At 43.4% G+C, this 15,635-nt stretch overlaps 1 protein-coding gene across 1 annotated transcript in view; it reads left to right on the top strand.

The window, feature by feature from the left end:
• The window catches only part of LOC146968557 (cleavage and polyadenylation specificity factor subunit 3-like), a 30,136-nt gene that overhangs the window by 876 nt on the left and 13,625 nt on the right, over nucleotides 1–15,635 (top strand). The window contains exons 3-11 of the mRNA XM_085759262.1: nucleotides 5,313–5,402; nucleotides 5,539–5,689; nucleotides 7,358–7,533; nucleotides 9,183–9,341; nucleotides 10,348–10,494; nucleotides 11,519–11,671; nucleotides 11,778–11,886; nucleotides 13,880–13,978; nucleotides 15,262–15,356. Of these exons, the coding sequence (XP_085615388.1) occupies nucleotides 5,313–5,402; nucleotides 5,539–5,689; nucleotides 7,358–7,533; nucleotides 9,183–9,341; nucleotides 10,348–10,494; nucleotides 11,519–11,671; nucleotides 11,778–11,886; nucleotides 13,880–13,978; nucleotides 15,262–15,356 (1,179 nt within the window). The remainder of the gene's footprint in view (nucleotides 1–5,312; nucleotides 5,403–5,538; nucleotides 5,690–7,357; nucleotides 7,534–9,182; nucleotides 9,342–10,347; nucleotides 10,495–11,518; nucleotides 11,672–11,777; nucleotides 11,887–13,879; nucleotides 13,979–15,261; nucleotides 15,357–15,635) is intronic.

Below are 15,635 nucleotides of genomic sequence, written 5' to 3'. Positions count from 1 at the left end.
AAAAATATTTCCCAGAATGCACCTCTTCACCTAAACTTCATTATCACATAATATCACATTATGTAAATTATAAACATATGAATCGCAGTGATTCACTCTCTCTGCTGCGACAAAGAACAGATGTTATTATGATTTATTTATCTTAGTTGGAGCAGAAACAGTGAAGATTAAAACGCAGCTGTGTTTTGATTAAAAAGTGATTGATTGAAAATCCTAATCAATAATCACAGACTTCAGGCTCCAGAGTCAATTTCTCTTCATTTGATGAGCAAAATAAACTGTTTAAAGACGTCGCCTCGGGCTTTAAGTTGAAGGATGGTTTTATAATTTTAACATTTTGTTGAATAATCCAATTAATAATAAACAAATGTATACTTTTAGATCATTTTATTCATTTGTATGTTGTGTTAATCCTATATATGCTGGTGTTGATGTATAATTAATTCAAATATCATGACAAGGAGAGTTTGAAGGTGATCCGTGACTAAATCTGAAGTTAATTCCCATCTACTGATTACCTTGTTTTAACCAGTCAACAGGCCTCCTGAGGTGTGTGTATATTAACCTACACCTGAAATACACAGCATCATAAAATATGCATGCACTTAAACTTTTATATGAAATAACAGGGTATCCACGGGGTCTTAAAAAGTCTAAAATTTGAAAATCTAAATTTTAGGCCTTAAAATGTCTTAAATTTGTTGAATTATTGTGTTCAAGTCTTAAATAATTTTAGACAGGTCTTAAATTTTCTTATGCCCACCATGGACGAGCATTTCACTCGCATTTGCCCCTAAAAAAAAATACATGTGTGAACCAGGAAAATCACAAAAAGAAAGAGCACAACCTGCGATTGGTCAAAAACTACAAATCCCACAATTCTCTGGCCTCAACAATAACAGTAGTTAGTGTAAGTAAGGGAGAGTGGAGCTGTCGGTGAAAAGAGGAAACAACGCCACGTCTGGTCCTGTTCTATGTTGTTCGTTCACACCGTCACCGTTTATTCGTTACGTCCGCGGTGTAAAAGGCCGTGACGCAAAGACGCGATTAGGCGCGAGACGCGATTAGGCGCGCGACGCGGTAGACGCGACTTTTTTTTTTTGCGACGCAATACACCCGATTTGTTTTGGGCGACGGGACCTTCGCGTCTTCGTCTATTTCATCGTGTTTGGTGGGAAGACCCACAAGGGGCTTCCCACCAAACACGAGGAACGCTTTTTTTTCGCTCGAGTTGTGACGCGCGACCAAACGCGAGATACGCGGTTTGACGCTCTTTTTGACTCGTGTCAAAAAAAAATTCACGAGCCCGCCAACAACTTTTTTTTTTTTTTCAAAGCAGGTTCAACTGGACTTAGTTATTTGTCTAGGAAGACGTTTCACCTCTCATCCAAGAGGCTTCATCAGTTCATGTAGCATCTGACCAGGCTGGGACTGGTCCAACTAACTGGTCTGGAGACTCAGTAGAAGTCCAGTTGCTTTCGATTTAACCTCCTTTGAAATACTATGACCTGGACAAATGAGAATATGCACAGGCCTACAACAACATTTCTGCTCTCATCGACCATGGTTGAGGTCACAACGCTGCTCTGTAGCTGCTCTGGAAGTCCGAGACACTGAGGCCAAACGCCGCCGTCGCTTCTGATCCATGTCGGCGAGTTCCGGGCTGATGAGCTACAGAGACTTTAGAGTCAAAGGAGCAGTGCGTCGCTGTGTCGGACTGTTTGGATTTAATGAAGAAGCTGCACAGAGTCAGGTGAGCAGAAGCTGCCCCCCCCCCCCCCTCACCGTGGAGCCGCTGCTGTCTCACAGCCGCCACCGACCCCTAGAATAAAACACCACCGACCCCTAGCGTGACGCACAGTATACTGTTATGAGACACATTATGCATCCCAACTGTCTTTTTTTTTAGAGGATTTTTTTTTTTTAACCAAGAATGCGAAAAATCATGATCCAGGGGCCAAAATTCGAAACAAATATATTTTTAATCATAATTCTCATTATTCTCCTGATGTCGGTTTAATGTAAACAGATTGAGCTGATACGCGAGAGTAATGTGACAGCGGGGCAGTGCTGCAGCTGCTGTGCTGTGATGGACCTGATCAGACTGGTGGTGGTCCACAGTGAATCAGTCCCAGATCCTCCACCGTCAGCAGATCCCCCGAAAGCCCCCGCAAATAATACATCGACAAGAAGTTAAGTGGCAAGTTGCACCTTTTCGTCGGCTTATTATTTGCGGATTTTTTTTTTTATAGCCTATATAACGTCACTGCAACATGCGGCTCTCAGTGCTTGTCGGTGTTGTGTCTATAAATTGTGAAATAACTTTTCCTCAATAGAAATATGAGACGTGGTCGATAGGTTTCATTCATCCATGTTTTGGCAGACAATACAAATAACCAATGATAATGAGATTTCCACCGCGTCGAACCAATCATGTGGCTGGAATAGAGCCAGTCAACAGTAACATGTGCATTTGTTTGGGTTGCTGCAGATGTGCACATCAGCTGACACCGCCAGAGAGAGACACATAACAGCCGCTTCAAGGAGACTAGCGGACTTTTTTTTTTTTTTAATAGCCTCTTCATTCATCTTGGGCGGGGGCGGTGCGCCGTCTTATAATGTTACAGAAAACCCTGCATTATGTTTTTTACAACTCGTGTTCCTACACTATAGAGACAACTTGCTGTTGGCTCTATATTTCAAGAAACTTGTTTTCTGTTTAAAAGGCACAATTCACCCATCTTTTAACCGGGTAGTTACGTCTCCAGTCTGTCGAGCGGGCGAGCGCACAGCTGATGTGCTTCCATGACAACAGACGCACGGATTCAGTGTGGACAGAGAGCGTCAGATGTGACGCGATTGTCGGACGCTCGTTCGCGTCGCATCCAGTTAGGACACGGTGTGAGCAGCCACATCCACTGCGCTCTGGATCAGCTGATCGGTGCTCAGGTGACGTTAGATCTTCACTTTTTTAAACTCATACAAAGTGCAGCCAAACAGCAGGCTGAAGAGAGAGGACCAGCAGCAGCAGCAGCAGCTCTGACAGCTCCTCTGTGGCGCTGCAGACAGGCTGCAGGTGAGCTGGCCTGAGAGCAGAGTGCCGTCTCTTTTTTTTTTTTTTTTTTTAGCAGCCTTTGTTACAGATAGGCTACATGTCCATGTGCATGTGCATGAGAACTGATTTTGAATCGAAGAGACACCCAAATATTCACATCCTTCAGTCCAGGCTTTTGAAAAGAGAGTAGCCTATAAAATCAGCTTCATGTAGCAGTTAACTTTAAAATGGTTCGAATATATTGCTGCTGAGTAAATATGAAACATGTGATGTGCATTTTTTTGGGGGAAATATGGCTTCTGATATAATAGTCTGTAGACATCATCATCATTCAACGTTTTCACATGGTCTGGTGTTAATAAAGCAAACTAAAAATCGCAAAAAGAAAATCAAGAATCGGTTGAATCGAAAATCGATTTTGAATCGAATCGTGACCCTAAAAGTCGGAATCGAATCGTGAGCCACCCAAAGATTCACATCCCTAGTACAGAGACCTGCCACAGTGTCATGGTGCATTAATATAAACTTCAACCTCAGAGCTGTCAGTCCTCAGACTGTCCTGACTGTCCCTGAACATCACACAGGGATGCAAACAGCGCGCCGAAAAGCGAAACTCGCTTTTTTCATGACCAATTGACCCTTCGCCAACTCCTCCCACAAACGGCTATTGTCCAATCCTACGTTAGCAACCGTAACTATAGGCCTGGCAAGCTTTCCGCAGTGAGTCATTACGTTTGCTTTTGTGGACACATTTTGAGACTAGGACGAAAAACATTTGTTTGTAGAGAAGGATGTTGTTGCTGCTGCTGCTACTACGGCGGCGGCGGCGGCGGCAGAAGCAATATAGAGATGTTCAGATATGAGCGGACTTTTTTTTTCGACTTGAGCAAGTGTAGATATGGGGAAAACCATATGTTCACCTCCGAAATGACAGCTGTACTTTTAGGGCTTTTACCTGGGCTTTTAGGGCTTTTACCTGGGCTTTTAGGGCTTTTACCTGGGCTTTTAGGGCTTTTACCTGGGCTTTTAGGCGAGGGATCCTCCAGGCAGGGACTGCTTTCACTGACTGATACAGCGGTGGGAGAAAACAAAACAGCAGCGAAAACTGTATGTGGTTCACAATCGCCCAAAAACTTAGAGTTTGACAACGTTTCATGACCAGTGAGATGACCTAAGTCTTGGTGGGTTGATAGACGGTAAAATTACCGGTCCTTACTGCTGCTCTGTACATTGTCCAGTCGTGTCGTTGAACAGATGTTTTATCCTCCTGCGCGAGTCACGTCACTGAAAACTATGAATGATCTTTGTGACTTCTTCTCTCTATTATCTCAGAACAGTTTATCCAGAAATTTGCTGATATTTCCTTTGAAATCGATACCAAATACTGCCAGGAGCATGGCTGGGAGTGAAAGCTTGCCCGGCGTAGCAACAGTAACCAAGGGGGCGGGGCTTACGCGAAGGGTCAATTAGGTGACTTGTGTGAATCGTTCAGATCCGAAGAGTTTTTTGTTTTGAGGGGGGGGGGGTCTCAGCGTCTCAGCTGGGGTCAGTAAAATGTTTTTCTAACAGGCTGACAGTGACAATCACGTGAGGCGAACTCATTCATGGTCTCTGATTATACTGATAACAGCCGACCTCCAATGTAGACGCGCGACATGCACCCACGTTACCCAAAGCGGTGACGCCGTTTTTTTCCCCCCGTGCACGTCCGCGGCGCACAGCTCCACGGACGTGCACGGTTCCCTACGTTGCTGTGTCAGGCAGGTGTTTCCATGGAGCTCTGCCCCGTTTCAGAGGTGCAGGAAGCCCTGAGTGGAAAGACGTCGCCTCCGCCATGTAGAATGTGTTCAATTAAAGTGAAACTAACACATTATATAGGCCTATATGTCCATTACACACTGAATGGGATGTTAAATCCCATGTCTTTATTTCTTCAGTTTATTTTAATAGTAATAATTATGACTAACATTCAGTGAAGACCTAAAAATCAGTATCTCCAAAATTGAAATATTGCAATGGTTTTTATTTTTTTAAAGCATTTTTAATATAGAAATGTTGGCCTTCTGAAAACTGTCCATCTATATGCACTCAATACTTGGTTGGGGTTGAACTACTGGAAATTGACTTTTCTGTGATATTGTTAATGGTGAGCCCCCCCCCCCCCCCCCCGCCAGACAATACCTCTCTTTTTTGGTCCTGACCCGTTTGCATCCCTGTATATGTGTGTGTGTGTGTGTGTGTGTGTGTGTGTGTGTAGTTGTTGTACACAGGAGACTTCTCCCGTCAGGAGGACAGACACTTGATGGCGGCGGAGATCCCCAGCGTCAAACCAGACATCCTCATCACCGTGAGTGGAAGCATTCAAACCGTTCAAACTTTATTTAAACACAGAGCACAGACACTTAACATTGAACCTGTGTGTGTTTGTTGTGTGTGTGTGTGTGTGTGTGTGTGTTTGTTGTGTGTGTGTGTGTGTGTGTCAGGAGTCGACCTACGGGACTCACATCCACGAGAAGCGGGAGGAGCGAGAGGCTCGGTTCTGCAACACGGTCCACGACATCGTCAACAGAGAAGGTCGATGTCTGATCCCCGTGTTCGCTCTGGGCCGAGCGCAGGAGCTGCTGCTCATCCTCGGTGAGACCACGGCAACAACGGCGCCATGACGACACACGGCGACCTAAGAGTGGCGCTTTCCCTTCAGCTGAGGGAAAAATGAATTCAGGCTTCAAGTTTTATTTACAAGATTAAACTAAGGGACGTGTTTCTGTCTATGGATCACACAGAAACATTTTCATTCACCATACACACTCGTTAAAGCCCCAGTGTGTAACTTATTTGGCTTTTTAGTAGCAAAAATCAAATATGTCTTTCATAAATACGTATTTCACTGAAGTCGAATCACACCCGCATACAAATGAAAGCTTTCTCGTACCTTAGAATGAGTTGTTACAAGTCGTTACAAATACATGAGTGGGCGACGCACCGAACCGAGGCGGCCATGTTGCATCGTGACCGTAGGTAACCACGGAAACTCAGCGGAGCTGTGGGCTCGGCCTGTTAAAACTGTCACCACTGTGTAGTGTGAGGAAGGATGGAGGCACTGGTGTTGCATTCAGGTGCAGTCAGGCAGACGGCCGTCGGCAAACCAACCGGATGTCATTTTACTCGACGAGAGAAAGCCGGTAAAACGTGGGTCGGGTAAACAATACGACATCACCATGACAACATATTGTCACGGCTGTATTGTTTTGCCTCGTGCTGGCGGACCACTTGTTTACATAGACGCTTGTTTATCCTGATACATGCAGCGTCTGTTGTCTGTCTGACGTCTGCCCGATTTCAGGTGAATGCAACATCAAGAATACGTTCAGATATGCAACCGCACCGCTAGATGGGGGGAATTCCTACATACTATACCTTTAAAGAGGAACTATGCAAGATTTTTACCTTAAAGGGATAGTTCAACATTTTGGCAAATTGGTCCATTGCCATAATCCCTATAGTCATAGCAGTAGGTTCGTTAAAGGGATAGTTCACCCTAGAATGATATTTCGCTCATTATCTACTCACCCTCATGTGGACTAAGGGCTGGAAGAATTTTCAGAGTCCACCGTCCCTTCTCTGAGTTACAGGGGGTCTCGGCGTAGCAGTGCATTTCAATGCAACGGTTGCAAAGGGACACCAGAGCTCTTCGTAAAAAAACACACACAAAAAAACATCCAAATACCTCCATGATGCTCGTATGTAATGTCCGTCTTGTGCTGAAGCCCCAAATTGCGTAATTGTCCCGAAAAAAATTAAATAAGTCTATATTTTAAGCTTGTTTGTAGCGGAAGCTTCTCGAAGCTCCTCTTCCTGGTCCGTCCAAATCTCGCGTGATTTGCGCCGGCGTCAGTGCGGTTACTGCGAATCACGCGAGATTTGGACGGACCAGGAAGAGGAGCTTCGAGAAGCTTCCGCTACAAACAAGCTTAAAATATAGACTTATTTAATTTTTTTCGGGACAATTACGCAATTTGGGGCTTCAGCACAAGACGGACATTACATACGAGCATCATGGAGGTATTTGGATGTTTTTTTGTGTGTGTTTTTTTACGAAGAGCTCTGGTGTCCCTTTGCTACCGTGGCATTGAAATGCACTGCTACGCCAAGACCCCCTGTAACTCAGAGAAGGGACGGTGGACTCTGAAAATTCTTCCAGCCCTTAGTCAACATGAGGGTGAGTAGATAATGAGCGAAATATCATTCTAGGGTGAACTATCCCTTTAACTTTATTTGTGTGTGTGTGTGTGTGTGGACCAGACGAGTACTGGCAGAACCACCCGGAGCTCCACGACATCCCGATCTTCTACGCTTCGTCTCTGGCCAGGAAGTGCATGGCCGTGTACCAGACCTACATCAATGCCATGAACGACAAGATCCGCAAGGCCATCAACATCAACAACCCCTTCGTCTTCAAGCACATCAGCAACCTGAAGGTTTGTTTTGTTTTTGTTTTTGTTTTTACTTTTCTGTCCTGTTTTATTGTGTCGTCAGGTTTGTTCTGTCCTTTGTTTTCCGTTTTGTCTGTTTTGGTCAGTGTATTGTCAGTGTATACATTGTGTATGTTTAGGGTTGCAAAGGGGCGGAAAATTTCCAGTTTTTTATTCCAAATTGGAAAATATCCATGGGAATTATGGGAAATTATGGGAATTTATGGGGATTAACTGGAAATCTGGGGTAATTTAAACAAACTGTATCATATCCAAACATAAATGTAAATATTTTGTTTCGTCATAAGCAGACATCCATGCAAAATAACAATACAATTAAAAAACATGACATTTCAACGGATTTATTTGTGAGTAGAACTTTATCAAGTTCTAATTCTTGTATGAACAATCAGCTATTTTACTGAACAACAAAAACATGAATATTGAGTAAAATATTACTAATTGCTTATTAAGGGCCAACCTTCAATTTTGTAAATTTCGGATTTATTCCTGTTTATTCCCATAGAAAGTTTCCGATATTACCCGATACCCGATATTTTGCAACCCTATGGCCCAATCCCATTTCTCTTTTTTACCCCTACCCCTTGCCCCTCGCCCCTTGAAACGGAGCTACAAGGGGTAGGGGTAGAAAGTCAACCCCTCCGAATTGGGACACCCCTTCAACAATCACATACGTCATCACGTAGTCTCACTGGCTTTTACGTAAACTGATGCGGCGAGCTTTTGCCAGAAATCAAATAGCGTGTTCCATATAACTTAATAAAATAAGATAAAACTTAATGCAGACTGATCGGTTCATTGTAAAACATTTATTTACACAGAGCCCAGAGGCAGCTGCCTGCTCCTCTGTCTGATACATGAAGCATAACTTTTCATCCAAATAAACTAGTGCTACTGCCACAATTGTCAGATTTCATCAATGAGACCAACATTTAAATGCTGAAAAGAATTTAACATGCTGGTGGTAAACCTCTAAAAACCCGCGGATAAGTTAATTAACAACCGCCTTCTCTCCCGGCGGGACCGGGACGAGGACGTAATTTGGCCGGCGGAGCAGCGCTGCAGACCGGCTGCTGCCTCTGTGAGGAGCCGCTCCTCCTGGAGCTTCACTTCTCCGAAAAATCGTCGGAGCAAACTTCTAACCCGCCGTCATTTGGGTAAACTAACTGCACATTTGGGACCTAAACAGTTACTTTCTCGCAAGAAAAAATATTAAAACTTAATAAAGTGACATAATAACAGCGCTACAGTGAGAAATAAAACAGCTTTTCGTTTTACAGCCACCGCTGCCGGCTGCCGCAAGATGCATTATGGGAAATTTTCATACCCCTCCGTTTGGAGTGTGCCTCTGAAAAATCTCCGTTTGGAGGGGTATGTAGCCTACCACTTCCCCCTACCCCTCTGTCCTAACGGGGATTGGGACACCCCTACCCCAACACGTGAACGCGCAAAACGGAGGGGTAGGGGTAAGTGGTAGGGCCAAGGGGTGAAATGGGATTGGGCCTATGTATGCTATTGCCTGTTTCCATTGTCGTTGTCGTTTGTTTTCTGACGTGTGTGTGTGTGTGTGTGTGTGTGTGTGTGTGTGTGTGTGTGTGTGTGTGTGTGTGTGTGTGTGTGTGTGTGTGTGTCAGAGCATGGACCACTTCGACGACATCGGGCCCAGCGTGGTGATGGCGTCGCCCGGCATGATGCAGAGCGGTTTGTCCCGGGAGCTGTTTGAGAGCTGGTGCACGGACAAGAGGAACGGCGTCATCATCGCCGGCTACTGCGTGGAGGGGACGCTCGCCAAGGTGGGAATCGAACCTGCGACACCTCGGGTCCCTTCTGCAGTTTTTTTTGTTTATTATCATAGGAAGTGAAACGTTTCCTCCACTGGTTTTTAGAAATGTCAGGTCTGTGTTCACTTTTGGAGACAAGTTAAGAACAACAGAGAGTGAGAGGCAAGGCAAGGCAAGGCAATTTTATTTGTATAGCCCGTTTTTACAAACAGTTTGTCTCAAAGGGCTTTACATGGCATCGTAACAACATCCTCTGTCCTTAGACCCTCACATCAACTGAGGAAAAACTCCATGGAAAACCCTTTTAACAGGGAAAAGTCGGAGAAACCTCAGGGTGAGCAACAGAGGAGGGATCCCTCACCCAGGACGGACAGACGTGCAATAGATGTTGTTACAGACAAGAAAACAGTTTACAGTTTGTCACAGAATGTGCGAAATATGGAAATGTTAGCAGAGAGAGTGAAATAAAATAAACAATCACAGCAATAAATAAAAATAGACAATAACAGCTGTAAAATTAGTTTGTCTGCCCCAAATGCATCTTTCTTTATTCATAACTTCTCCTTTAATCGGTATCTTACAGTTTGGAGATAATAACTGCGATGGCAAGAACAACAACACAAATAACTCTGACTGAGAACAGTGTAATTGCTGAAACAAGATCTTTTACAGTGTGTGTATCTGAATAAAATAAGACTCTTATTTAAATTATATTATTGATCGGCATCGATAGATATTCCCAGTATTGGATCAGTCCGGTCAGTTTTATTGATAATGTTGAGTTTAATGTGGCTACGTAACAAGAATCTGAATCTGTGACAGACTCCTGTGTTAACGACATAGGACCGATCAGAAGAGTGTGTCGTGTTGCGTTCAAGTGCCGCTGGGATTTAATGAACTTTTAATAATATTTTTATATTATTTTAAATGATGAAACTTTTCACACAGGTTATTTAATATACTGTGTGTGTGTGTGTGTGTGTGTGTGTGTGTGTGTGTGTGTGTGTGTGTGTTGCAGCACATCATGACGGAGCCTGATGAGATCGCCACCATGTCGGGACAGAAGCTTCCTCTCAAGATGTCGGTCGACTACATCTCCTTCTCCGCTCACACCGACTACCAGCAGACCAGCGAGTTCATCCGGGCGCTCAAACCGCCGCACGTGGTAAAAACATCACACACACACACACACACACACACTATTTAAATCCACACTATTTAATTAAATCCACAAACCTTTGGGTTTAATGCGACACACTAACAGGCAAAAACACAGTTTTTTCATGCACTGATCAATTTTGAGATTTTGGGATATTTTTCTCTCAGAAAAGTGGAAAGAAATGGTAGAAAATCCACATTAAGGTTTTTTATTTTACTTCATTTTGTCTCTTTCATCAGTAGATTTCTCCTAAATTCACCAAAAGTTATGTCAGGTATCACTGTAAAGCTCCCTCTCTCTCCTGAACAATTATGTGGATCCAAAAATTGTCGTTTCCTCCGTATCCGCAACCAATCGTAAAAGTGCGATTCACATTAATGATCTATGGAATTTTACAGTACAAATCTTTAAAGGCCGTTTTCTCAAAATGAGTTTTTCCTCAGACTCTGGACCCGAAATCTCCACTTCAGCAGCACTTAAAGACACCTAACCTTCCAGTTTTATTCCTGTCTATATTCTGAAGGTTTTTCCAGAGGGGATTGTTAATATATCATCCACAGCCTGATTTATACAACATTTTATTCCTAAAAACATGGAGAAATTTGAGTTTTTAGGGCTGGTGACAGTATTTTCTCATTTACAGAGTGATAAAAAGACATATCCAAAATCCTCCTCTGTAAAAACTTCTGACTCTAATATGTCAACAGAATAAAACAAGAATTTTGAAAGGTTCTTTATCCATTGTTCAGATTTCGGTTCTGGAAATGTATGCAAATTAGCGCATATTTCATTAGATATTGCCTCATTTACATATTTAAACATAAAACTTGACAAAACTTGTAATACAAAAAATATTTGTCTTAATGTGAGTGATAAACTTGGGAAGTTTCATGGTGATGTCTGTTAGTTTAAATTTCTACCCTATTCACCTGTAGTGTCCCACCTTAATGCAGTTTGTGTGTGTCTGTGTGTGTGTGTGTGTGTGTGTGTGTGTGTGTGTGTGTGTGTGTGTGTGTGTGTGCGTGTGCAGATCCTGGTGCACGGCGAGCAGAACGAGATGGCCCGGCTGAAGGCGGCTCTGATCCGAGAGTACGAAGACAACGACGAGGTTCACATCGAAGTCCACAACCCGCGAAACACTGAAGCCGTGACGCTGAACTTCAGAGGAGAGAAACTGGCCAAGGTGTGTGTGTGTGTGTGTGTGTGTTGTTGTTGTGTTGTTGTATTGGTGTGGGCCGTGTTGTTAACTCCCAGCATGCTTTGCTCTGCTCCGCTGTGCTGTGCTGCAGGTGATGGGCGTGCTGGCGGATGAGAAGTGCTCTCAGGGTCAGAGAGTCTCCGGGATCCTGGTGAAGAGAAACTTCAGTTACCACATCCTGACGCCGTCCGACCTCTCCAGTCAGTCTGTGTGTGTGTGTGTGTGTGTGTGTCTGTGTGTGTCTGTGAGACTGTGTGTGTCTGTGAGACTGTGTGTGTGTGTGTGTGTGTGTGTGTGTGTGTGTGTGTGGTCAAACACTTACTATAATTGATGAATGTTTAATGTTTTTGATCTGTCAACAAATGTTTCAAGCTGCTTCTGTCACAGAAAGTAAACCTCAACATCTGGACTGATTGGTTGGTTGGTTGGTTGATAGAAAGAAAGAAAGAAAGAAAGAAAGAAAGAAAGAAAGAAAGAAAGAAAGAAAGAAAGAAAGAAGTAAGGAAGGAAAGAAAGAAAGAGTGAAGGAAATAAAGAAAGAGTGAAGGAAAGAAAGAAAAAGAGAGAAAGAGGTGGAAAGAAAGACAATAGCTGGGTTTCCATCCAAGTCGTATCGAATTTAAAAGAGGATTTTGTGAAAATGCGCAAAAAGCAAAGCGAATTTATGCCCGTTTCCATTCATTAGTGTTTTGCGATTAGGAGGAGTGCACCGTGAGATTACGTCATAAGAGAGCGTGAATGTATCCAACAGTTGACACTCAGATGACACTCAACATCATGGACAATTTACGTACTTTCCGGACTATAGACGCACCTGTATAATCCGCACCAGCTACATTTTAAAAGAAAATACATATATAGGCCGCACTTGAATATAAGCTGCAGGTTTTCATGTTGTAACATGAGATATTTACACAGAAAGACAGTAGGAACTGTGACAGTCCGCTCGCTTTTCCGCTGTTTTGGTTATGCTCCTCTCCTCCATGTGCATCTGTTTACATACGAAGCCGGTGAAAAATAAATAAGTTACATAACGATGTTACGGCGTGTTTGTGTAGTCTTAACCGTCATAAACAAAAGATTATGGGTTACGGAGCGCGTTTGTGTTGCGGTGCAGAGAGGAGAGCTGGGAGACCGGGGCGTCGCTGGGTGAAGTCCAGCAGCTTCACCCACAAACTCTGCCTCAATTCGCATAATCTGTTTCCATCACAAAAACTCGCATTTCCTTTATTCGATACGCTGACAAATCCACCCCCTCCAAGCGTATAAACTTTTATGCGCATTTACTGCCTTTATTCGAATTTCTGGCGTTTCCATTCAAGTATTTATGCGCATTTTCACAAAATGCGCATAAGAAAAGGTGGATGGAAACCCAACTAATGAAAGATTGAAAGAAAATGCAAGAAAGGAAGACCAAGAAAATAATAATCAGAAGGAAAGAAACGAAGAAAAAAGAAAGAGGGAAGATAAAGAAAGAGAGAAAGAAAAGAAACAGGAAAAAAGGAAGATCAAGAAAGAAATAATCAAAAGGAAAGAAAATAGAGAGAAAGAAAAGAAACAAAAAGGGCAAAGAAAGAAAAAGATAGTAGGAAGAAAAAGGAAAGAAGAAATACTTAGAAATACTTAAGAAAAAGAGAGGGAAGGAAATAAAGAAAAAGAGAGAAAGAGGAGGAAAGAAAGACAATGAAAAGAAGAAAAAAATAATCAAAATAATAATAAAGACAATGAAGGTAGAAAGAAAGGAAGATCAAGGAAGAAATAATCAAAAGGAAAGAAACAAAGAAATAAAGAGAAACAAACAAACAAAAAAGGCAAAACAAGAAAAAGATAGTAGGAAGAAAAAAGACGGACAGAAAGAGAGAAGAAATAGAAAGAAAGACAAAAGGCTACAGAAGCAAAGAAGAGAGAGAAGTGACAAAAAAGTAAAGAAAGAGAAAGACATGAACATGAAGACGTGAAGAAAGTAGAGACATAAATGATGGAGTGACTAACAGACTCCTCCTTCTCCTCTTCTTCCACATTTTCCTCTTCCTCCTCCTCCTCCTCTCCTTCCTCCCCCTTCCTCCTCCTCCTCCTCCTCCTCCTCCTCTCCTCCTCCTCTCCTCCTCCTCCTCTTCCTCCTCCTCCTCCTCCTCCTCCTCTTCCTCCTCCTCTTCCTCTCCTCCTCCTCCTCCTCCTCCTCCTCCTCCTCAGACTACACCGACCTCGCCATGGGAACGGTGAAGCAGACTCAGGCGATCCCGTTCACTGGACCGATCTCTCTGCTCGTCACGCAGCTGCGCAGCCTCGCGGGTGAGTTGGCTCCGCCCCCTTCGTCCTCTAACTCCTCCTCCTCCTCCTCCTGCAGTAGCATAGATATACCCCCAATTCCAATCCGCCCCCTAAAGCCCTGAACCCTCACTGACTAAAGTGACGTCAGCTGTAAGTGACAGAGTGTGAGAGTCTGTGAGGGTCCAGATGCTGTAAATATGAATGGAACAGCACTTACCCACTCTCACCACACGTTACCTTGACAACAACATGTTGTTGACTCCGGTCTTGGACCGATAATTTACGTACTTTCAACGCGCACAAGGTGTGTGAGGTGGACGGACTCAAAACAAAATGTTCCCGGATCAGATCTGATCAAATCATCATCAATAATCACAAACTGCACGTTAATACTGACAGTAAACTTCTTCTTTTCTTTTTTCTTTCTTTCTTTTTTTTGGTTGTTGCTCCTGTCCATTAACAATAAAGAGAGCGGCGGAGCTCTCTCTGACTACGTGTGGTAATTTACTTTTTTTTTTTTAACACTTGCGTTCCGACGGCATCTCATGTGTTTGACTTCACAACGCTATGAACTGTGGGTAATTCCCCTACCCCTAGGGTAAGGGGGCAGTAAGGGCTCATTCACTGACTCACTGACTTGATGATCTGACAGTGGAACAGCCCTCACACACTCACGGACTTCCCGTGAACGCGCCTCTAAGTCAGTGAGTCCGTGAGGGGTCGGCTTGGAATTGGGCCATAGTATATACTGACTAGATGCCGCGTTCTGCTTCTCAGCGTACGTCAACACGGCCGCCATCTTGGTCCGGGGTCTCTGACCATAGACATAATATACGTCTGACCAGCAGTCAGACCCTTGTAGAACACATTTCAGTGTATTTATGCATGTGGGTCTGTGTCTGAGTATGTAAGTGTATGTTTAATACATTAAAAAAAAATTATAAAGATTTTTTGTTGTTGTTGTATCATAAATATGTCTGACATTTATAATAAACCAAACGGCTTGAAAATCGGTTGAATATTTGGTGAGTTATGGCGATTTTAATGGTTGATAGACGTCTGCCTCTGTTGACTAGTGCAGTAAGTAGACACGGCTTCCCCCTGACCAAGATGGCCGCCGCGTTAACGCATTCCACTCAATAGAGTTGCCTAGGAACGCGGCATCTAGTCAGTATATATATATCTATGCTGCAGTAGAAGCTGTAACTTCCTGTTTCCTCTGTGTGTGTGTGTGTGTGTGTGTGTGTGTGTGTGTGTGTGTGTGTGTGTGTGTGTGTGTGTGTGTGTGTGTGTGTGTGTTTCAGGCGACGTGGAGCAGGTCGAGGGGACGGAGAAAATCACGGTGAAGATCTTTAAGAGCATCACGCTGGTTCACGAGGCCGGGATGGTCGTACTGGAGGTCGGACACTCGAACGCAACACGACACTTTTTACACTCATCATCCACCACATGTCGCCTGAAGTGGCTAAAACTCACCTGTTTATCAAAACTTTATTAACTCTGAGCACACGAACACGTCCGTTTTTATTTAAACCAGTTTATAAACATTAAATATACAGTTTATGACATGGTTATGTAGCTGCAGTCAGGTTTTATTAATGCTCAGTATTTGTTCTACATGTTTATTTCAAACTATTTTGTATATTTTATAATTTTATTTATGTTTTTAGACACAGAT

Source organism: Trachurus japonicus, chromosome 18, assembly GCF_045865225.1.
Source record: "Trachurus japonicus isolate A0001 chromosome 18, Traja_1.0".
Lineage (NCBI taxonomy): Eukaryota > Metazoa > Chordata > Actinopteri > Carangiformes > Carangidae > Trachurus > Trachurus japonicus.
Note: the sequence above shows the minus strand (reverse complement) of the source record. Positions and strands in the feature narration are given on the sequence as shown.